The following is a 25,360-nucleotide window of genomic DNA, read 5'->3' as shown; positions in this document are numbered from 1 at the left end:
TACCTCCAACTATAAAGCTTTGGGAAAAACTGATTAACCTCATGACTCCACTATAAGAAGATGTTTGAATCCACTCAAAATTACCACATTCTGGTTATTCTTAAATTCTCTAAATAAAATTTTCTGTTCTTTATGAGAACAGCATTTTTAGTTTGCACAAGGCCTCTGTACAGCACAGCACGGAAGTCACTCAAGAACAGCCACCTTCAATAGCAGTCCAGCAGAAATTATGCAATGTGAAGGATGGTAAACAGCAATTGACTTGCCCCACTGTCTCCTCAAACAGCTGCCAGGAAATTTAATAATTTTCTCCTGGCAATTTGTTTAGGAATACCTCTTGGTCTGTGGCACAGCGCATTCACAAACCAATAATACATTCAGAATGAGGGTATATCACCTCCAGCAGCAACTGCGCAGAAAATGATGCAAAGCCTGGAAACTACCATAAGTTGTTGCAAATGTTTAACACACATACCAAATTTACTATCTATTTTGATGGAGATGTTAACCAGTTAATAAACAGGTTGTTGCCTCCATTAAAACAACAGATTGAAGATACAAAAAAATACACACACTGTCAATACAATTTCTAGACTGCAACTCCTAATGTAGTGAGCGTTATGAGATTAAAGAGATGATATGCTGTCCATAACTTGGGTGTAGTACTTTAATAGCCTGTAATTACAAATTCCATTAGTCCACAGCTTTACCAGTACATTATAAACACAGTAAAAATGTACAAATTCTTTATTAAACTCAATAAATACAGAGAGATAGAGTGGATATGCCCCAGGCTTCCAAGTTGCAGATGTTCGACAGGAGGCAGCACGATCACTGAAGCTTAGTGCTCCTCTTAACTCCAGCACGGATTCCAGACAGCTCACCGCCATATCGATGTTGCTCTCTACGGACCTCACGTACCTGCAAAATTGAAATCTCTCATTGACTGATGTAAATAAATTGAGACACTGGGCTTAAAGGAGAAATCTCAACACAAAAAATACTTTGTCGGCATATGTGCTGTTAAAGTTTGGGGGAAGAACAGAGATAGCTATATTGCCAAGATATGATCCACTGATATGCAGCTATGAGTGTGTTTAAATTATGGATTCAGTACAAATATCCACTCTTGGATGATTCTCAAATGTTTCAGCCAGCACATCATTAGGGGATGCTCTGTTCTCGTGATCCCCAGAGTCTCCTATATGAATATTGGGCCATAGTTTGTCATGACACATATCGCAGCAAATTATACTGCACTTCAGAGGAGGACCAGATGCACAGTTAAATGCAAATATCCAAAAGTTGCAGTCCGAGTTCCACCAGTAGCTTGCAGTAGTCTTTAGCCTTCCAGATTTTTTTGGAACTTTATTTATTTGCCCATTCCTCACCACAGTTGAGTCTCATCATAACTAGTGTATGTACCTTTTTAATTTTGTGATAAATATTAATGATTGCTACGCAACCATTCTGGCAGTGAAAATCAAGTGGATTGTCTTATTCCTTCAGGTTTTGAATTTTTCCAGGGAGAATCTTTAAAATCATTTTTTTCCCTTGCTATCTTTGAAAATCCAACCTCTATTTCTTTTTCTATACTTTTAATTCACCTTGCTTGGAGCACTTGGTATTTAATTTTAAAACTTTAAATCTCATTGGTTAATGAGATTCCATGTTCAATCGGGTTCCACATGTACAGATTCCCTCAGGTTGATATTCATAGAAGAATCATAAAATCCTTACAGTGCAGAATGAGGCCATTTGGCCCATGAGTCTGCACCGACTCTCTGACACAGTATCCCATCCAGGCCCTATTCCTGTAACCCCATGAATCCCCTGATCTACACACCTTCAGACACTAAGGGACAATTTAGCATGGCCAATCCACCTAACCTGCACATCTTTAGCCTACAGGAGGAAACCCACACAGACATGGGGAGAACATGCAAACTCCACACAGACAGTGACCTGAGGCTGGAATTGAACCCAGTTCTATAGCACTGTAAGGCAGCAGTGCTAACCATTGTGCCACTTGCACTTACTGCAATTGTAAAGGAAAACATTTTTTGAGCCGACGAATGCAAGGGAAAGTCTAACTAACAAACAAAACTTTGCCCCGTAGTCTCTTAATCCTTTCTCGGGCCAACAAAATATATTCAGTCATGGAATGTTGGGATCATAGGCCAGCATTTGCTGCCATAACTAATTGTCCCTGAGGAAATGGTGGTGAGCTGCCTTCTTGAATTGCTGCTGTTCGTACAGTTGCTGACTACAACTAACATTTTAGTTTGTATGGCCTTAGCAAGATTGGTCTTGAACCTTCTCGAGTATAATTATTTTGATTTCTAATGCCTCTTCTCATAGCTTGTGGGATCAATTCCAGTTATTTATTTAGTTGCCTATAATGTACCTTCTCCTGAAACTAATATTGTATTCTGCAGCACAGAATATAAACACCATATTCATAGTACCATCCTAGAATCAGTGGGTCACTCACAGGAAAATTTCTACAAAGGCTAGGGGAGCCATTTCCGATTTTATTCTAGAACCATAGAAAAGTTACAGCCCATCGTGTCTGCACGGCCAAAGCAAAAGAAAGCAGGAACTCATTTTAATCCCATTTTCCAACCTCTGGTCTGTAGCCTTGCAGGTTACACAGCTTTAGGTACAGATCCCAGTACCTTTTAAATGCTGAGAGCAATTCAGCTTCAAGCATCAATTTGGGCAGTGAATTCCAGATGCCCAGCACCTTCTGAAAAGGTTTTTCATCATGTTCCCTCCAATCTTTGTGCAGTTTGCATATTCCCCCTGTGTCTGTGTGGGTTTCCTCCAATAGTCCAAAGATGTGCTGCTCAGGTTGACTGGCCAAGCTAAATTGATCCTGTTGTCGGGGATTTGCAGGGTAAAAATGTGGGGTTACAGGAATAGGGTCTGGGTGGGATTGTGGTGGGTGCAGACTTGATAGGCTGAATGGCTTCCTTCTGCACTGTAGCAATTCTATGACTTAACCCTATCAATTATCTTAAACCGATGCCCCCCGGAAACAGATCTTTCCTGTCTCCCCAATCTAGGTCCCTCATAATTTTGCACACTTTTATCAGGACATCCCTCAGCCTCCGCTGTTCTAAGGAGAACAACCACAGTCTGTCCAATCTCTCCTTATAGCAGCAATTTTCAAGCCCTGGCAACGTTCTTGTAAACCTCCATTGCACTCTCTCCAAAGCAGTTATGTCTGTCCTGTAATGTGGTGACCAGAACTGTACACAAAATTCCAGCTGTGGCCAAACCAGTGGTTTATAGAATTCGATCATTACATCCCTGTTTTTATGTTCAATACCTCACTCAATAAAGGAAAGCATTCTATTTGCTTTCTCGGCCACCTTACTCACCTGTGCTGCCACTTCTGGGATCTGTGGATATGCGCACCAAGGTGCCTCACTTCCTCTACCTCTCTCAACATCTTCCCATTTAATGAGCATTCCCCTGCTTTGTTTGCCCTCCCCAAATGCATTACCCCTCTTTTCCCAAGACTAAATCTAGAATTGCACCCTCTCCCTATGGGCTTCCTAGGCGTTGGCTAAAAAAGGTTCTCTTGAATGGGGATCCTGAGTACGCTCCTAGCAGTGCGGCTGCCCTGTTTTCATTCCTGAGCTCAACTCACAAGATCTTGTCCAGCTGTAATTGATTCTTTAACCAATATTTCTACACCCACCTTTTCTAATCGTTCTCTACCTTGTCTGAAAACTGTTTGCCTTCAGATTCCCATTCTCTGCCACTAGTTTAAATTGCAACAACCCTTGGGCCCACAATAGCACTAGTGAATGTCCCTGCAAAGTCATTCTTCGCAGTCTGGTTCATATGTACCGTTCGAGCTTGTACAGGTCCCACCTTCCCCAGAAACGGTCCCAATGCCTCAGAAATCTAATATCCTCTTGTGTCCTACACCAGCATTCCAGCCAGGTATTCAATCGCTCAATTCTCCAATTTCTACGCTTACTGGCATGTAGGACTGGCAGTAATCCTGAGAGTACAGATTTAAAGATCCTGCTTTTCAATCCCCTTCCCAACTCCCTGAAATCTGCTTTCAGGGCCTTATCACCTTTCCTTCCCAAGCTGTTAATGTGGACCACAATATCTTGCTGATCATCCTGTCCCAGAAGTTTCTCAGCTGCTCTATAGCATCCTTGATCAGCATACCACCCTGCAGTCACATCTATGGCCTCAAACATCTCTCTTTCCCTAGCTAACAAATCCCTCATCACTATTGCTCTCCCTTTCTTCTCCCTCCCCTCCTCTACAGCAGAGCTACTTGTGGTGCCACAGACTGCACTCCTCCCAGGAGCAACAAGTAACCAAAACGGAAAACCAATTGGTGAGCCCCAGCATTACCTGCCCAGTTCTCTTGGACTGCCTGGAGGTCACCCCTCCCATTCTGCCTCCAGCCTCCTAAGCTGCGATGTGACCAGCTCTTTAAATGTGCTATCCACATGGATGCGCAACAGTGACTTCAGTCGCCATTCAAACTCTGAAACCCGTGGCTCAAGTTTCTGCAGATTTGACACTTTCTACACGTGGTTATCTAGGATACTGGCAGCGTCCACGATTTCAACATATTATAGGATGTGCATTCACGTGACCAAGCTGTCCTGCCATGGCTTCAATTAAAATCCCTTTTTGTTAACTTTATTTTACTTTAGTTTATTTCTACTATGTTACTTTACCTTGCTTGGCTTTGACTTGCTTTACTTCCTGATTGCCTTTTTAAATCCAACTTCTTTTGAAAATAATGGGATTTTCTTATTTTTGACTACTTAAAGATAGACCCACTTTAGATTGTCTGACATCTTCTCACCTGATGGTAAGCAGCGGTGAACACATTTCCACAGTCATAATTAAATGTTTAAAAGATGTCAATGACCCATATTATTTAAATAAAAACGACTTTCAACAACTAATTCCCTAGGGTCTCTTTCACTTACCTGGCCCTTCCTTCGTATTTTAGCACGTCTGAATTTCTCTCGGAGCTTGACTCGGGGATTACGATCAATCTTCTTCCTCCTAGGCGTGAGACCTCTATTCTTGAAGATCTGTAGAGAATCATATCGAGTTTAAGAAGACAATTTTGACAATCTGATTACAAGATCTTTGTCATCAAATATTATGAATTGAAACGTTTAATGGGCATATTGCTCAACTAAAGATTAACACATGTTTCAGAGTTATCTTCCGTAATAACAGCACATAAAACACCCTAAATGTGAATGTGACCAGCACATTTATAATGTCCAGTCCCAGAGTTTTCTGTACCAAAGTCTGATTAGATTGCATGCTCATAATTAATAGCAATCTTGGATTCTCTGCTTGGGAAGTTCTCATCCAACTGGACACATGTAACAGTGTTCCCTCCCACAAGGAACAGAGGAAGCAAATTGCTCCTGAAGTGTCATTTGCTCATTAATTTTTTTTTAATTTTCACAGGATGTGGGTAAGGCCAGCATTTATTGCCCATCCCTAGTTGCCCTCGAGAACATGGTGGTGAGTTGCCTTATTGAACTGCTGCAATCCCTGAGGTATAAGTACATTCACAGTGCTGTTAGGGAGGGAATTCCAGGATTTTGACCTAACGGTAGTGAAGAAATGGTGATATATTTAAGTCAGGATGGTGAGTGACTTGGGAGGGAACCTCCAGGTGATGTTTCCAGATATCTGCAGCTCTTGTCCTTCTAGATGGTGGTGGTCTTGGATTTGGAAGGTGCTGGCTAAGGATCCTTATTGCGTTCCTACAGTGCATCTTATAGATGGTACACACTGCTACCACTGTTCACCAGTGATGGAAGGATTGAATACAGTGTGTTATACAGCAGTAAATATTGAGCAGTTTATTGACTGTCCAACTTCCCTTTTGGTTGATAGAGATTTAGGATTGTAAATGTTCTTTTTGAATTGAATAATAAATCCATATCATTATAACTGAAAAGAAACTGGTAAAGTCTTAAAATTTGAGTTCTACAAAACTTTGCAGCTTCCAGTCAGTCTAGAAAATGTTTTTAAAAAGTTCTAAAGCAGATAAATAGTAAATGATGTTAGACTTGAGATAGAAACCTGGTATGTGACACATCTCTTTCCATCTGGATCAAGCTGTTCCTTTACCACAGCACTGTCCTCATTGCTGAAATACAAAATCCAATATTAATGCATTTGATACATCAACATTTTGTTTACAGTAACAAATATTGGTGTGGCTGGTGGGAGAGAAGTAGGAGAGGGGAAGAAATGAGAGTTTGGGGAAATTTCAGCTGTCTGGGATCAAATCAGTACAGGTTTTAGAAGAAACTAGCGTGACAACATTATTTCTCAAATTCATTACTGGCTCTTCACACTACTCCCCCAAAAGCTGCTGCTTCGGGTGTTTACTGTAGGTTCTCATGTTCGAGTTCAGGCAGTAACTTGCAGCAGATTATTTGGTAGATATAGAAAAGGACCACAGATGAGCCCAACCCTGCCTCTCAACCCACAATCAAAAATATTCCAGCTGAGGGTCACTGCAAAGTGGCAAAGATCAGAAACACCCACTCGCCAGGAACTTGTATTTAAAGGGGAACTAATCCCTTTAATGGCAAATTCATGGCCAGTTTGCAGCTCTTCCCATTCTTGTTACTCAAGTCCTCTTCTGATGCTGTGTGGCTGATTTTTTTTGTCTTTTTGCTGCTTCTGTGACATCAAATCCAGTTGAATCTCCAATGTATCCTTGCCAGAAAATTATATAAGAATGACAAAATGTAGGTTATTCAGGCCGTCCAGTCAACGTTGAATTTTTGATCTTACTAATGTAGTACTAGTGCCATGTGTACATCCCAGTGCCTTCATCTTTCCTTCAACCACCTATTCTTAAATGTTGACATGGCCTTTATCAACCACAAACTCTAATTGTGCAATCCAGGCTGTAAAACAGTTTCTCCTGTTTCTAGTCTGAAATCTCTTACATTAAAACTGTCTAGAACAGGGGGTCACCAGACTTGTTTTACTTTAAGCGCCTTTGAAACTGCCTGCAACAAAAACTATTGGGAACCAATAATGGGGCGGCATGGTTGCACAGCAGTTAGCACTGCTGCCTCACAACACCAGGGACCCAGGTTCGATTCCCAGCTTGGATCACTGTCTGTGTGGAGTTTGCAAGTTCTCCCTGTGTCTGTGTGGGTTTCCTCTGGGTGCTCCTGTTTCCTCCCACAGTCCAAAGATGTGCAGGTTAGGTGGATTGGCGCAGCTAAATTCTTCCTCAGTGTACCCGAACAGGTGCCAGAATATGGCGACTAGGGGATTTTCACAGTAACTTCATTACAGTGTGAATGTAAGCCTTACTTGTGACTAATAAACTTTACTTTAACTTTTAAGCTGAATATTAAATATTTCTAAATCAAATACTTGGCAAATTGTCAAACGTCCCTGGTAGAATGCAAATTTGCATAATTAAATAATGCATTTTTTATGTCAATAGAAAGAGAAACCAAAAAAGTTAGCTCAGAATTATCATTTATAAAACTATTTTTAAAAAAAACTACAATTTTGTCAGTGGTTATTTTTTCAACAAACTTTACCTTAAGGACGTGTAGAATTAAGGCAAGCTCTTTGGCTATTGATTGTTTCTAATAGCACATTTAAAGTAATTTATCGTCTCAGCTATAATGGTCACAACCACCAAATCTGTTCTACGAAGCAAAGGCCATATATATAACCCCTTTGCTGTGGCTATGCCACGTGAACTGATTTATTTAGAGCACAATGTTTTTCCTTAAAATAATCATTTGAGACTGCAAAAGTGCAGCAAAATAATTAGCTCTTTATTCCCACAATAAAATCACGATTCTCACATTTCCTGACTTAATTTTCTGTTTTTAGGCTTTTTTCACTTTAATGTGATCCAACTGGAAACAACAAGGAGCCACAAATGAAGTGTTAAAGAGCAACATTTAGCTCCAGAGTTGCAGGTGGTCCAGAACAAGCAAACATCAATCATATCTACTAGTTTCTATCTACTCTTTCCCACCCCTTTATAATTTTAAATATCTCCATTAAATCACCACTTACATCTCCTCCAACCTTGCAAAAACAGCCCAATTTTTAAAAATCTTTTTGTATCCGTGTTTCCTCCTACCACACAGCTTTCCAGCAGATTTGTACTGTATCCTCTCTACTATCTCAACATCCTTCTATAGTGCACAGCACAAAACCGGCACACAATATTCCAATTATGATCTTACTATGGCTTGATATAAATTTAACATCACAATAGAAACTATATAATCGATAACTCTCAATAAAATCCAATATTCCATCTGCTTTCATGATGGCCTTTTCCACTTGGAATACTATCCTGATACTGTGAACCTGAACCCTCAAATTACTCTGCTCATCCACATCAGCCATCCTTTCCCTCCCTCATATGATTTAAAAATATATCACTTCTCATCTGCTGATATTGAATTCCATCTCCCATCTTTTTTGACCATTACCTCTTATCATTAATATTTCTATGGTCCTGAGAATTACTTGCAATACCTCCTAAGTTAGTACTGTCTTCCTATCTCCGAGCCAGCTAATTAAAAAAAATATGAATTAATGCATGTCACCTCTCCTCACTAAATAAATGATCAATTTAAATGCTGTGATAGCCATTCCCTTGAGTCAAGGGGACACAATCGAAGACATATTTCAAAACACATTATTATACATGCATACTCCATGTATAAATAATCAGTACCTGTCTGGTTGAGTTCGCTTTCTCTTCTGTATCAGTCTCTCCATTTCCTTGTAATATTGAAACGCTGCTTCTTCATCTGCATCAGATTCAGAGTCCCCAGAGGCTTCCTGCATCAAAACATTAATCCTTTAAACTCAAGAATGTGGAAAAGCAGAAAATTGCACTCAGTCAGCCAAATATATTCATTCATGGCAACGATTAGAGAAAGAGATCCTCATATTAACATTTCACTCCTCACAGCATTGGATAAACCCAGGCCAAGGGGACCACTTTAATGCTATTCTCCTAACCAGACTTGCTATGATGCAGTGCAACTTTGGACGGCTGTTCGTGTCTCACCGTCTGATACCAATATGGATGGAGTTTATACATTTACTTTTATGTAACTTACTCCCAGGGACAGAGGAGAAAGTGAAAATTAGAATGGAAGGAAAATTAAAACATGCTGGGGAAATATTTAAATTAAAAGGTTCTAATTATCAAATATAACCTAAATAAGAACCAAAATGGACAGATTCAGCATGTAAGAGCTTATCATAAAACTTCAATTTCAGCTTCAATATCAAACTTGTATAAAAGTGGCAATTACAATCCTAAACATGGCTCAGTTTCATTGTCATGTGTTCACACTTTAGACATTTTACACAATTAGCAATATCAGTTCACCCCTTGAAATCTGGGTTCTGGGCCTGCCAGCCTCAGAGGAAAGCCTCCTCCATCTTACCTCTTCTTCTGTAGTTTGTCCTGCTTTAGCTTGTTTGCTCAACTGAACCGGAGTTTTCTTCACCTGGGAGACACGTTGATCCTTTTCCGTACCTGATCCGTGCTCTTGACTATCTTGGGTCAAAAGCTGTTGGATTTCAGGTGACAGTTTCTCATCCACTTCAACCAAGTCGTTGATCAGCTGCACGAAGAAAACACATTTGTCACTTACAAGAAAACAGGAGAAATCTGCATAATTGATTTTTAAACCCAGGCATTTTTTTAGCTGGGAACCATCGATGCCAAACAACTGGGTATTGTTGTGGATTCTTCAGTAACCTAGCCAGGGATTATGAGACTGATTCTGGTGGGTGTGTGGGCTGGGTGGTGGGTGGGGAGTGAAGAGTGGCGGGTGTACAAAAGAATAAAACAAATCAGAGGGAAACATCCTGACGCTAATCTTATTCACTGTAATTCAAAATCTAGTTATTATGCAAACAGAACATGAGCCCAAGTCATCCCTGGGGTCTTATCTATTGATAGGGGGAGATGCATCGTAAACTGGTGCAGTTAAACCGTGCAATACTCACATTTCTGTAGGTGAGCAGTCTCTCAATTACTGGATGATTGTGCACCGGGATCCTCTTTGCCTTCAGTACCAGGTAGAAACTGATGTTTGTGCAGTAACTATAGATGAGAAATCATACATGTGGAAAGAGGTGAGACACAAGAACAAGAGCTGCAGCAAACCATTAGACCCATCAAGTCTTTGCCACCATTCAGCAAGATCATGGCTGATCTTGGGCTTAAATTCCATGTCACCACCTGCTCCCAAATATCCCTTGAGATACCAAAAATCTGCCTCTCTCAGCCTTAAATTTAATCTACAGTGGAGCATCCATATCATTTTGGGGTACAGAATGCCAAAGATTCAAAAAAATTCTGTTTCCCCTTTGTGTTAAACGGGAGACCCTCTCATTTCAAACTGAGTTGCCTGGTGCTAAATGCCCCCACAAGTGGGGGATCACAAGGGGAAATATCTTTTCTGCACCCACCCCGTCAAGCATCCTTCAGCGTGTTTCAATAAGATCACCTCTCATTCTTACAAACGCCAGAAAATATGGACCTAATTTACTTCATCCCTCTTCATTGGACAACCCTCTCATTCCAGGGACCTAATGGGAATGCAAATTATTTTCAATGCACAGTCTCATCCCCCTTGTATATATATTTCTCAGGCATTATACAAGAAATTCCCACATACCTCTCACGAAGAAGCTCCCTATTCTATAGGATGTTAGGGTTTCCATGGTGCTGAAGTCCAACATTTTCAACAGTGTCACATATCATTTTAACCGACAACCAATGAGCGGAAACACACAGAACTAAAAAAAACACTTGCACATTCCGCTTTTTACCTTCCCGTCAAACTAACAAAAAGGACACATGCACGCACCACATGAATATGAGCATGGAGTGCACGTTTGCCCGTTGCTCATTATCATTTAATGATCAAAACTGCAATTAGCTACAAATGGCAACCAGGGGCAAACAGATTGAACACCCTGCACTCAAAGCCTCTTAGTCTCCCAGCTCTCTGGAAAAGCTACAAATCCCCCCAAGGTACTACCAAAGAAACGTACTTCAGGTACAGATGGTACTTGGTCTGCACATAGTTGGCACCCTGTGAATAAAGAGAGAATAATTGTTACGATATGCTTCCAACAGCCCGAACACCCTTAATTTCCACCCTGCCACAAATAGCTCTTTTGTTCCCATCATACCTTCCCAGCAGGTATCATCCCACTCTGCACCATCTCCAGCAGCGGATGTAGCACATCCTTCAACTCTGCAAGCTACAAGAGATAAATCAGAAACAAATGTACAGTTTTGCGGAGAAACTTCCCAAGGCTCCCTCCCACCTTCCTTTCTCCCTGCCGCACCCTACTCACCTCATCCTCTCCCTGCCCACCATCTTCTCACCCAATGCCTTGCCCACCTCCCTCTCTCTCTGCCGTGCCCTGCCCACCCTCCCCTCTCACTCTGCCATGCCTTTCCCACCTCTCTCTCTCCCCTCTGCGCCCTGCTCATCTCTCCCTCTCACCCTACAGTGCCTTGTCTACCTCCCTCTCACCCTGCCACGCCTTGCCCATTTCCTCCTCTTATCCTGTGACACCCTGCTCGTGTCTCCCTTCTGTGCCTTATCCACTTCCCCTTCTCTCCTCCACACCTCCCTCCCCCTCTTCCCACTGTGCCCAAGCCTAACCCAAAATCCTCACCACTCCACTACCCAATTCTCTCCTGCCTGCCTTGATTCTCCCACTCACACTCCTTTTGCTCGCTTCCTCCCCTTTGCCACCTGCTTCTGAGCACTTTCACAGTAAGAGCTCAGGAGAGAAATCAGTGGATGGAAGATCAGGCATGGAAGTGGCGAGTGAGGGAGCTAAAGCTAGCAGAATTAGTGAGGAGTTCTGTTGTTTTGGACACATGTCGGTGATCACTTTTACATATGATCGATGACTATTTGACTAGATACATACGTGACATTTAACACATCCAGAAAACACACACCAAAACAGATGAATAAAATCAAAGCAGCTTTAAAAGTTTTGCTAACCTTTGCTTTGAAATCCTGAATCAGTTCCAGAAGCTCTGGTGACTCTTTATTCAGCAGTTTCATCTTCTCTTTATGGGACATTTTCTTCAAGTCTTTTTTGATTTTCAGATCATCTTCTGGTTCTTTCTCAGCTTTCTGCTCCTGGGCAAAAGCCTGTAACAAGAACACTCCATGAAGTAATCAGATCTTCCCCCAATCATTTCAGAAAACTCTCCCTCCTTTGGAATACAGTCTCAGCAGCGCTGGCAGCTGTCAAGGTATCTCACCCAATTGCCCATTCATCACGTGAGGATCATGTGTGCACGTAATGGGACATCTACTCACCAGATATTCATACAGACCATGTAACATGGATAGTGATCAAGAAAAGGAGTCCTGGTTGATTGCCCATTCTATACAAAAGGGGCAGTGAGCAGAATTGTAGTCTCCAGAATGATTAAGATCAGTTGATGGGAGAGGAGAAATACATCAAATTTAAGGATGGAAAGCCCTTCCCACTGGGGACACGCATCTTAAATCCAGGACCAAACGTGGCGTTAATGTCCCTCTAGTCAGATGTATTGGGCTTTGCTTGGATTTCCAGATAAGAGCAGCAGAGAATATGGACAATTGAAGATGCCTTTTGGACAGTTATTTAAGACTTTCAGTGAAGCACGTTTGTGGAATTGTAATCCAGCTCTCAGTAGCATGAGCAAACAGTGCAAAATTCAAGTAATGTGACATGACAATACCTTTACTTAATTTACACGGACTAGATTTCTCAACTCTACAAATTTAGGAACAGCACTGAAATAATATAAGGGTGCAAGAGAAAGCTATTTGTTATACAATAGTTGTGCTACAGACACAGTGTAGATTTAAAACACACATGCATATGCTCCCCCTTTCCCCCCCGCCCCTACCTCTACCACCACCAGGTGGGTATATGCTGCTTGGGGGCCACTTCCACAAACTGTGATGCAACCCTCACTTCCAGGGAGAGCTTAAAAATAGAATTCATAATAACAAGGGGATCATGTTATTTATTGACTGCATACCCCCAAAACCAACCGACAGCCTCCTCATTTGCTGAGTTTAAGTTGATTTATCCACCACTTAGTCTGTAAAGGGGGCACTCCTTGTGAACATGCAGCATTATCATCGAGAAGACTTGCATTAGGTGTCATTGGTGGCATAAAAGGAGACCAGGGGTTACTGGAGATCAGTAACCCATTTAATATGAAGGTGAAGGGACCTCACTATTATAACCAGGTAGCTCATAAAAATAGACCAAACTGACACCAAGCTTCTTGGAGATTGTGGAGGGGCTTGTGGACTACTCCAGTACCTGGTCCAATGACTGCCTGAAATGGGACACTGAAGCAAATGCTGACTCATCAGATCACTCATGCTCCTACACTTAGACCCCGATGACAGTGCTACTGAACATAATAAACACATCAACAGCTTTAAAGTAGAAAGCATTCTGTGAATATGAGAATGTGTGGCCGGATCTCACATGATAGCAGTCTGAGCTACCTTCATTCTCACCTCTGTCCCTCTATGACCTCGTGGCAATGGTACAGGCAGTTGCAGAGATTAACTCATGGAAGCATTCTGCCTCCCATTATTTTCTACACCAGTTCCACCAGAACAAAATCACTCCTGCCCATCATGTCGGTTACAGTGCAAAGACAGTGAAGGCGAGAAGTGTAGTTGACATTAAACTTTGCAAAGCCAGATGAAAGTCGAGTCCCAATGGAGACGAGTGCTTAATTCAGTGGTGTGAAAGACAGAAAGCAGGAAGTCAGGATCAGCACTTTGAAAATAAAACTTTAGTAAAGAAACATACCAGAAATGTCTATTTGTCAAACATTGCTTCAACTAAATCACAAGTTTTCCTTCAGTACAACTTAGCACAGTGAATCCAGTACAAAAATCACTTTCACAGCTCAGCTTAGACCACCAATTACCTGAATAAGGTCAAGTCCAAAGTCATCCTCTGTCAGATTCTCAGCCAAACGTTTCTGAATGTTCAAAGCTTCTTGTTCCTCTTCCTTAGCCTCTGCCTCTGCCTCCTGACGCTTAACACCTACAAATGTGTAAGCAGCCAGACACCAATCATGATAAATTCCTGCAGTAAACGTTCATCAGGACGGTAAAGTACAAAATAGAAAATGCAAGATTATAATTTCCCATCTGATGTTCTCATATCAAAAGGAAGAGGCTGCCTGGATTCAAAGCGTAATAATGCAGCATATTTCAGCTGTGCCACTATGATAAAAAAACAATTGGAATTATCTGCTCGCTGCATTCACTGAGCTCCCAGGACCACTGGTGGAGAACTGCAAACAGGTCATGCATTGCTAGAATGTCACCCAGGGACGAGATGGACTACAGAGAAAAAATAAACATTTACTGATTCAGACATCGCAAGATCAACATGTATTGTTGCCAAAGGGATGGTTGTTGAGGGAATTGGCAAATCAGACCCAATATGTAGCATCTTCAGTGATATAAGGAATGACAGCGAAGCTTGTGACTGAAGCCGAGTGTGTTTAAGTGAATTATTCTTTTCAATTTATTTAATATGCACAGCACTAGACAGTTGCTGGTCATGGCCCTATGCCCTATTTGATTCCATCCTTCCAAAATACCAAGCTGAGTATCTCACCATGATTCCAATGTCTAAGCATCTGTCTTATAGAAAGCACAGCCCAGCCATGGAACTCACCAGGAACATGCAAGTGATGGATTTGTCACTGAACAGTAACTTAACAGCCGGGGTCGAACTCAACTCCTCCAGAAATGTGGTGGTGACAAGATTGGGAGTCATTTTACCCAGACCGGTCAAGACTTCCTTTGGTCATATGAAAGTCTTCATTGTGGTCATCCCGTTTCTATACATAGCCCTTCAGATTAGTAAGAGCTTTGCCTGGTTAACAATGATGATGATTAACTGATAGGCTAAATAAGAGTAAGAAGTTTCACAACAGCAGGTTAAAGTCCAACAGGTTTATTTGGAATCACAAGCTTTCAGAGCGCTGCTCCTTCATCATGTGAGTGGACTCCAGTGCTCATGATTCCAAATAAACCTGTTGCACTATAACCTGACGTTTGAGACTTCTTACTGTGCCCCACCCCAGTCCAATGCAGGCATCTCCACATTATGGCTAAATAAGAGGGTAGATAAGCAGACACTAAAACATGCAAAGGAAATGCAAAGAAGTAAGCAAACTTGAATTAAATCCATGATGCTACTGAACATGTAAGAGGACTGCAAGTCCATTCTCACCATCTCCATTAAACATCTCGTGTCACATTCCAAGAACAGAAACCAACCAAGGGACATCTGAATGACCACAGCCTAGTGTACATAAGCTCACAGAGAACAGGAGTGACTGCAGTATTGTCAGTTCTGATGAAGGGTTGCCATCTAAAGCGTGAAACCATTTTCGCATTCCGATGATAACTGATCTGTTACACATTCCCTATTTTTAATTCCACTGAATTCACAAGATGGTGAGAAGCTCTCTGTGCATTACGTGTGACAAAAATAAAGACATCTGTTCACAAAGGGGTACAATGCATTGAGAGTACCTTTCTTTTCCTGTTGAAGCAAGTTCAAAATGAGAAATTATTACACTTACGCGGAAGTTCATCCACATACTCCGTATTGTAATAGGATATTTTCCTTTGGCCCCAGGCCAACTCGTTGGGGAGCTCTGCAAAACAAGACAAGCAAACATGAACTTTACAATAAAAGCAAATAATTCAGCACTTGCAGGAGAACAGTTTCTGGTATTTTATCAGGTACAGGTCAGATGGTTCATAAGCATAAAACAAGAAATCAGTTTTCTTTTTTAACAAATTACCAGAATTCACAAGGCAAGGTAATTTTGTAGGCTTTAGTAAACAACAATTTGAGATGGGTGCCACAACTGGTATGACTTAGTCAGTAAGAAATTGGAACATTAATCTCACTAGAATCTGTTCCTTAAAAGAATGACATGTAAATTGCATCTTGCTTAAAGTTGTATTTCAGTTCAATTTACTTCTTGCAGAATGTCATTGCTACCACCAGATGTCACTACAGCACATCACGCACCCCTCCCCCCTCACAAACACACACACACACACACACACACACACACAGAGCTCCGTCAAAGTTAGGTCTGGGGTGCTGATAAGTCCACCTTTAGAACAAAGAGCATTAGAAAATTACAGCACAGGAACAGGCCCTTCTGCCCTCCAAGCCTGCACCAACCATGCTGCATGACTGAACTAAAACCCCCTACTCTTCCGGGGACCATATCCCTTTTTCCCCATCCTATTCATATATTTGTCAAGATGCCCCTTAAAAGTCACCACTGTATCCGCTTCCACTACCTCCCCTGGCAACGAGTTCTAGGCACCCACCACTCTCTGTGTAAAAAATATGCCTCGTACATCTCCTTTAAATCTTGCCCCTTGCACCTTAAACCTGTGCCCCCTTGTAATTGACTTTTCCATCCTGGGAAAAAGCTTCTGACTATCCACTCTGTTCATGCCTCACATAATCTTGTACACTTCTATCAGGTCTCCCCTCAATCTCTTTTGTTCCAGTGAGAACAAACCAAGTTTCTCCAACCTCTCCTCATATCTAATGTTCTCCTTACCAGGCAACATCCTGGTAAATCTTTCCTGTACCCTCTCCAAAGTCTCCACATCCTCCTGGTAGTGTGGCAAGCAGAATTGAACACTTTATTCCAAGTGCAGCATAACTAAGGTTCTATAAAGCTGCAACATGACTTGCCAATTTTTAAACTCAATACCCCGGCTGATGAAGATAAGCATGCCGAATGCCTTTTTGACTATCTTCTCCACCTTTCAGTGGCCCGTGTACCTGTACATCCAGATCCCTTTGCCTATCAACATTTTTAAGGGTTCTGCCATTTATGTATATTTCCTATCTGTAGTAGACCTTCCGAAATGCATTACCTCACATTTGTCCAGATTAAACTCTATCTGTCATCTCTCCGCCCAAGTCTCCAACTGATCTATATTCTACTTTACCCTCTGATGTTCTTCATCACTATCTGCAAATCCACCAACCTTTGTGTCCTCCACAAACTTATAATCAAACCAGTTACCCTGGGTATATTGTGGTGCTTATGTCCTGGAACTATTTATCTATTCCTCCCTGTGATTGCCCAGGATTTTCCTGCATTGATCTCAATCAAGGGAATTTCAGAATGGGGAGGTGGAATATGATTGCTGAGTTTTGCTGAAACTGGATGCATTATATAAATAAAATCTGATGGGTTGCATCAGTACACTCACCAGGTTCCAATTTGTCCTCAAGGTCACTATCCATGTTGAAATCTTCCTCATTTTCATCTTCCTCATCAGAGTCAGGAATGTTCAAGGGCATCACCTCTTCCTGTTTCAGGACAGAGTAGACCAAGTGGCAAATTTTAGGAGAAAATTACTAATTGGTTAATTGCCACTATTAATTTCTACTGTAACACACCTATGCCATGTAATAATGCAAGTGAAATGAAGATGCATTATTCACTGACTAGCTTCCTTTTAATCCACACCTAATGAAAAGGCAAGTCCTACAGTAGAAACATCACCAAAGTAGAAATGTGCAGGGACAGAAGGGGAGGCAAGTATCGACACAGATCTGATCTTCCAAACCAGCTGTGGCTCAGCTGGTACCATTCTCATTTGGAATAGACAGTTGTAGGTTCAACTCCCAATCCAGAGATTTGAGTACAAAATCTAACCTGTTTCTCCCATGCAGTAAGGACAGAGTACTACATTGTCAGATCTGTCATTTTTTTCAGATGCAATGTTATACCTCTCAGATGGGTGCAGAAGGTATGTCAAATTTTTCTCCAGCGTTCTGGCCAATATTTACCTTCAATAAACTAAAACGAATCTGTTTGCTACCACAATGCTATTTATGGGACCTTGTTATGTTACATTTCCTAATAACAGTGACTACACTTCAAATATACTTCATTGACTGTAAAGCACTTTGGGACACCAACAGGTCACAAAAGGGGCTGTGTGTGTGCGTGCATTTTATTTTTAGAAGCATTGGAATTCCACCATTGCATCTCAAAAAGGATGTACATTTTCACCAGTGAATTGAGAAACAAAAGATCTTTGACAGTCGTTATACTTTGCCGGGGATCAAACATCAGCCCAGTAGAGTTGGTCATACTCACCTCATCCTCATCCTCAGAGCCTTCACTTGCATCATCCAGCATGACTCCATCAGCCAGCAGTTTCTGTAACACAAAATGGCACCATCAACACCAACAACAAAGACGATTCAGGATTTCGACAGCGGAGAGTACATGCCAGCACAGGTTTGAGTGTTGTTTATCTGAAATCCTGGGCCGATTGTGTTTCGGTATTCGGATATTTTTGGATATCTACTTTTAAAATGTTGGTCCAGTTATGTATATTCATAATAGCATCTGTTCAAAAAGTTTGGCTTTTGAATGTGTTCGGTTTTCAGATGTATGGAAGAAGGATATTTGATTTTATTATTTTACTGAAATGTACTCTTTATACATTAGCTCTATAAAAATGTCTCTCCTGCTGTCAGTGTCCACCCCACATGCTCCCCCCGCCATGTGCATCATTTATACATAAAAAAATCTGATGTCTGAACACATGGGGAATGATTCTCCCCAAAAAATTCAAAGTGCTGAATTGCGGGAAAAATGGTGTAATTCACAATTGCTTCCAGTGGGAGTTCAGACTCAAATCTCCCACACACTGTGCAATGCGGAGGCCCATGGTCTTCTAACCATACTTCCTGCTGTTATATTATAGTCACTTTTCAGTTAACTATCTTATAATCTTGAATTGACAAAGTACCTCATAAGAGGTTATTGCAGAAGGTCAGGGGACTTGGAGTTGGGGGTAGGGTGTTAGCGTGGATAGAGGATTGGTTGTCAAATAGGAGGCAGAGAGTGGGGGTCAACGGGTGCTATTCGGATTGGCGGATGGTGACTAGTGGAGTGCCCCAGGGGTCGGTGCTGGGGCCTCAGCTTTTTACCATTTATATAGATGATCTGGAGGAGGGAACCGAGTGTATGGTGTCGAAATTTGCGGATGACACCAAGATTGGGGGAACGGCAAATTGTGCGGAGGGTGTGGAGAGTCTGCAGAAGGATCTAGATAGGCTGGGCGAATGGGCCAGGAAATGGCAAATGGAATTTAATGTTGGCAAGTGTGAGGTGGTCCACTTTGGTAGGAAGAATGGTAGGAAGGACTATTACTTACGGGGCGAAAAACTGCAGCAGGCGACGGTGCAGAGGGACCTCGGGGTCCTTGTGCACGAGTCGCAAAAACCCAGCTTGCAGGTGCAGCAGGTGGTCAGGAAGGCGAATGGGATGTTGGCCTTCATAGCGAAGGGGATTGAATATAAAAGTAGGGAGGTCTTGCTGCAGCTGTATAGGGCATTGGTGAGGCCGCAGCTGGAGTACTGTGTGCAGTTTTGGGCGCCGCACCTGTGCAAAGATATTTTGGCCTTGGAGGGAGTGCAGAGGAGGTTTACTAGGCTGATACCGGAGTTGAGGGGGTTGAACTATGAGGAGAGGCTGAATAAACTACGCTTGTACTCGTTGGAGTTTAGAAGAATGAGGGGAGATCTCATTGAGATGTATAAGATGATGAATGGGATGGATAGGATAGAGGTGGAGAGACTCTTCCCACTGAAAAAAGACAGTAGGACTAGGGGGCACAGCCTCAAGATAAAGGGGGGGCGTTTTAGAACGGAGTTGAGGAGGAACTTCTTCACTCAAAGGGTGGTGAATCTCTGGAATTCTCTACCCATTGAAGTGGTGGAGGCTGCCTCGCTAAATATTTTCAAGAAGCGGGTTGATGGGTTTTTGATAAGAGAGGGGATTAAGAGTTATGGGGAGAGGGCCGGAAAGTGGAACTGAGCCACGACAGATCAGCCATGATCTTATTGAATGGCGGGGCAGGCTCGAAGGGCCAGATGGCCTACTCCTGCTCCTATTTCTTATGTTCTTATATATCATTAAAAGCTTGGGACAGGACCTATTCACGCCACAGTCTGACAGTTCTAGGCCTCTGGGCATTCCCAGTGGCCCTGCACTGTCAGCCTGAAGTTTGCTGGCCATCTCGATCACTGGTCAGCCGGGGACCCTTGCAATGCAAGTCCCCTGTGGGGGGTGGGCAGGGAGGTCTCTTATTAGTTCCTCGAAAGTGGGGAGCTACTCTAAACCCTGCTGGAGTGAAATACTCCTGGCGGGAGTGGGAGATTTATTGGGCCTGATAATGACATTTAAATTACATTACAAACAGATTAAAATCACTTGTCTGGTCTTCCCACCAGTTTTCAGCGTATTATTAAATACGCTCTCCGGCGGTGGGAGACGTGCATGCATTCCTGACGCATGCACTCCTGACGCATGCACAAATCCCACAAAATGGCCTGCTCGTGCATCTCCCAACCTGCATGCCAAAAAATTAGCATGTCGTGATGGAAGAATCGGGCCCAAGGTCTTCTAACCATACTTCCTGCTGTTATACTATAGTCACTTTTCAGTTAACTATCTTATAATAAACTCTACATTTGTCATACTCAACTACGCCCTTTGTCCCGTCGCGCCACTTTACTAATTTGGCTTTGCATCGCTAAGCTTATCAACCTATATGGCAGAAAAATTCCTATATCCCAATCTTTTCCCAAATTCCCTTCAGTTTTGCTCATTCACCTTCTTCAGTGTGCTTCACCTGCAGATTGCTCTTGTTTCAACTCCCCACGAGCAATACCTTGGGAGATCGGCTAAAATGCAATTGCACATCTGTAAGTAAAATATCATTTCATTGACTGCAGAGTTACAGTTGCAGCAATATCTCAAACTCACCTGCAGCTTCTTCTTGTGAAATTCATCCACATCATCATTGAAATATTCCGAAGAATTCTATAAGAGGAAGAATGGAAATAAGTGCTTTCAGTTCCAGTCTCACATTCCGCTTCACTGTCACAACTGCAAGTATGGCAGCTCAACACCTACCCGCCCTCAATATGGCAGCCAATCGGGTAGCAGCACAGTTTTGACCATTTCAAGTTCAAAGATGGCTGATAGTTTGGAATACAGATGCAGTAACCCAGACTATGCAATCAGACACATGGGGAAATTTTAAAAACTTTTTAACTGATTCAGGTTTTTAAGTTATCTTTTGTCTCCTTGGTTTTTCAGTCAAATATGTTATGGAGCGCAGTGAAAATTTCATTTTAAAAGGAGCACAGAGATTCATTTTAAACAGAGCAGAGGAGTCACCAATCTGTAGACTGGCCATATTCTGAGAAAAAGCAGCACTTAGGATAAGATCTTCTAATTTGGTCCATGGTCAGGGACAGGAAGGTGTGACTATGTGTGAGATAAATAGGGGGATTGAAAATATAGAGTGGAGGAGTCTCAACCCTTGTAAACAGACTAGGCACAGGATGCCATTCAAGTGGGGCAAGTAAATAGGAAGGTACTGGCAGCAGGGGATAATATAGTTAGGGGAATGGATTCAATTCTCAGTAGCCAAGCATGAGAGTTAGCTCAGCTACGTTGCCAGCCCAGTGTCAGGGTTCAGGACATCTGCTCAGGCTGGACAGTAACGCAGTGGGAGGGGCATAAGAAATAGGGAACAGGAGGAGGCCGTTCAGCCCCTTGAGTCTGCTCTGCTATTTAATAAGATCACACAGCTGAACTAATATTCATTAAGTCCACTTGCCTGCCTTCTCTCCATAACCCTTGATTCCCCGCTGCAACTTAATAAAAACCTTTCAATCTTAGCCTTGAAAATGTCCAAGGACTCGGTTTCCACAGCTTTCAGGGGTAAACATTCCAAAGATTCACCACTCTGAGAAGAAATTCTTTCTCAAATCTGCCTTAAATGAGCATCCCTTATTCTATGCCTATGCACTCTGGTCCTACACACGTCCATGAATGGAAACATCCTCCCAACATTTACCCTGGCTAACCCCCTAATGATCTTATATGTTTCAATCATATCACCTCTCATTCTTCTGATCTCCAAGTACAGACCCATCCTGTTTAATCTTTTCTCATATGGCAGTCCCTCCATACCCAGGATCATTACTCGCTACTTCCTGTTGGTTAACCAATCCTCAATTCATGCCAGAATATTACACCACCAATGCCATGAGCTCCTGTCTTGCATAATAGCCTGTGTGGCACTTTATCAAATACCCTCTGAAAATCCAAATATACAACATCGACTGGTTCCCCTCTATCTACTCTGGTTGATACATCCTCAATAAACTCTAGTAAATTTGTCAAACGTGATTTCCCCTTCATGAAACCATGCTGACTCTGCTTGATCATATTATGACTTTCCAAATCCAGTTGCTGTGGTCCTGTGGTAATAATGAAACAGATAGGACTAGGAAAGAGATTCTACTTAGAGAGTATGAGCAGTAAGGGGCTAAATTAAAAGACAGAACCTCCAAGGTAATAATCTCTGGATTGGGAGGACCTTTAGCTGAACAGTGCTGGGACAAATATTCTGGAGAAACATACACTAGGTGGTAGAAAGGGCTTTTAACTAAATAGTGGGGTGGAAGGGGTCAAATGAGTGGCAATGTGGTAAATTATAGGGAAATGACAAGATAATAGAACAAAGGAGCAACATGGATAATACTAACAGGTGGTAGGAAGGAACAGAGTATATAAACTTAAGAGTGCAACCAGGCAGATGAGGTCAGATGTTGCAAAAATGGTAAGAAGACTGTTATCTGAACGTGTACAGCATTTGTAACCAAATGGATGAATTGTTGGCACAGGTAGAAATAAATATGTCCTGCCTTAATAAACATTTTAAGATAACAAGATAGACTCCAGTAGAATGGTTGAAGGTAACCAAGACAGGAACCTGAATATTTAGAATGACAAGAAGCTGGGAAAAGGTAGTGGAATAGCTCTGTTAATAAAGGATACATTGGTACTGTATAAATGCAAGTTACTATTGTAGACAACCCTTGTTTCGTCAATGAAACATCACTGCAGTTTGTGGGATGTCGCTGATGTTGAATGGCTGCTGTAGTCAAAGATGTCCACTGTGTTAAACACAGATGTTTCAACATCTTATGATGCAATGCAATTTCAAGTATTTCCGTCCCCAACTACCAAAGATATACAAGTCAACAATCGACTGCCAACTATGCAAAACCACTGTTTTATAAAAATGTTTAGCATTAGTTCTCTGCTTTTTACCCTGCGCCTTTGTTAATAAAATGAATAAAGCCAAACCACTTAAGCTTTGACAGTCTTCACAATTTATCCTGTCACCTTCAAAGATTTGCATCCATACACCTCCAGGTCTCTATGTTCCTGTAACTCCTTTAAAATTGTACCATGTTATTTATACTGCTTCTCATTATCACGATCAAAGGCATCACTTCACACTTCTCTGCTGTGTGTCTGTCCATTACACCAGTTTATAGTCGCAAAGTCTGATAACACCCAACTGATTGTTTACTTAGTTGTGCGTTACCTGCAAATATTGAAATTGCAGTCTGTCCACCTAAATAAAAGTCATTAATATAAATTTAAAGTAATGGAGCCAACACTGATTCTTGGGGACATCAATGTACATGCACCAACAACTTGTATGTCCAAAGGTGCTTCAGAGGGTAGCAATCTGGAGGCCAGGCAGGAATGTGACAGAGTAGTCAACTCTAGAGATAATCAAATTGAGGGTTTCAGCAGCAAAAGAACTGAGGCAGAGGCATAGTCATGGAATTTTACAGGGATGGAAATAGGCAATCTTGGTAATGACACCAGCATGAGAAACGGTCATTCACCACCACTCAGTCTTTCTGTTACCTTACCCAACTTTACACCCACACCAGTACTGTTTCTTTAATCCCATGGGCTTTAATTTTGATAATTTTATGTGGTAAGTCAATGACGTTTTGAAAGTCAAATGAACATCCAACGGGATTGCTCTCATGAAGCATTTTGATTACAGCACTTCCATATATCTGTTGGATTTTATATCATCAACTCAAATTATTAAAATTAAGCCCTCCCCCAACCACCAAGGCAACGTAATATGCTCATCCCTTTCATACTTACAATATCAGGTTCTGGGAACTCGCTGTAATTTTGAGGGTCATCGCTGTCATCATCCGCCTGCTGCTGCGGCGGCTGCTTGGGCTTTCTCCTAAAGTAGACATTGATTTAACAATAAAGTCACAGTTATTAAGTTTCTCTCTCCACAGATGTTGCCAGAGCAGCTGAATATTTCCTGCATTTTCTGTTTTAATTTAAAAATAAAGCCATAGACAACTCTTAATATTTGTAGATTTTTGAATGGAGACTAATGAACAACATCTTATCCCAACAGAAGTTGACACGTTTCCATGTTTATATGGTTCTGCAGAATTTTCTGTTTATTTACTTTGAATAGGCATTCACAAATGAATAAGCATTCACATGCATAGACATTTGTTACAAAATAAAGCCCCCTGTAGTCTTCTGAATTGTAAACAAGGGAATAAAAACAGAAAATGCTGGGAAATCTTAGTATGTCTGAAGGCACCTTACTGTTTTCGTTTCAGATTCCAACATCCACAGTATTTTGCTTTTACCAAACAAGAGGATTTGTGTGTGTTGTGGAGCCTACACATTGGAAACTATTCTTGTCATCAGTCTGAGCTGGATGGATGTGTCCCCTTTCTGGGAGAAGAATGTCTCAGTCCATCTATCTACATTGAATACGACAACAACTTGGAATCCAAATGAACATCAGGAAAGCCAAAGCTCAGCTTTCCTCATTCGTTTTAAATTTATTTAAAAGTGTCACAAATCGACTTACGTTAACCCTGCAATGAAGTTACTGTGGAAATCCCCTAGTCACCACACTCCGGTGCCCGTTCGGGTACACTGAGGAAGAATTTAGCAAAGCCAATACACCTTCCCAGCACGTTTTTCAGACTGTGGGAGAAAACCGGAGCACACGGGGGAAACCCACGCAGACACGGAGAGAACGTACAGTCTCCGTATACACAGTGACCCAAGCAAGGAATCGAACCCGCGTCCCTGGCACTGTGAGGCAGCACTGCTAACCACTGTGCCGCTCCTAGAGCCCAAGCCCAAACTCTCCACTCTCCCCCTGCCCACAGCTCGGGGTCTGTTTCTCACCTTCCGCTCCTCATGGTCTCTCACAGAAACAAGCAGCAGCTCCCTCCCTTCAACATCTCCGGACAACAACACCGATGCAAGATAACCGTTCCGCCTTTGTGCCAGCGACGA

The 25,360-nt window shown here is 42.0% G+C and overlaps 1 protein-coding gene across 1 annotated transcript; it reads right to left on the bottom strand.

The window, feature by feature from the left end:
• Positions 1-729: 729 nt before the first annotated feature.
• Positions 730-25,360, bottom strand: utp3 (UTP3 small subunit processome component). The gene is made up of 16 exons (XM_080215261.1): positions 25,250-25,360; positions 24,182-24,269; positions 20,954-21,010; positions 18,272-18,334; positions 17,376-17,475; positions 15,704-15,778; positions 14,027-14,145; positions 12,075-12,227; positions 11,242-11,313; positions 11,101-11,141; positions 10,048-10,144; positions 9,480-9,659; positions 8,756-8,862; positions 6,100-6,166; positions 4,977-5,084; positions 730-921 (listed from the first exon to the last, which is right to left on the bottom strand). The coding sequence occupies exons 1-16, from the start codon at positions 25,261-25,263 to the stop codon at positions 832-834; spliced, it is 1,431 nt and encodes a 476-aa protein (XP_080071387.1). The 5' UTR covers positions 25,264-25,360; the 3' UTR covers positions 730-831.

The sequence above is a fragment of the Carcharhinus amblyrhynchos genome, chromosome 30, assembly GCF_965287045.1.
Source record: "Carcharhinus amblyrhynchos chromosome 30, sCarAmb.v2.hapA, whole genome shotgun sequence".
NCBI lineage: Eukaryota > Metazoa > Chordata > Chondrichthyes > Carcharhiniformes > Carcharhinidae > Carcharhinus > Carcharhinus amblyrhynchos.
The sequence above is the reverse complement of the archived record's forward strand: the minus strand, read 5'-3'. Positions and strand labels throughout refer to the sequence as shown.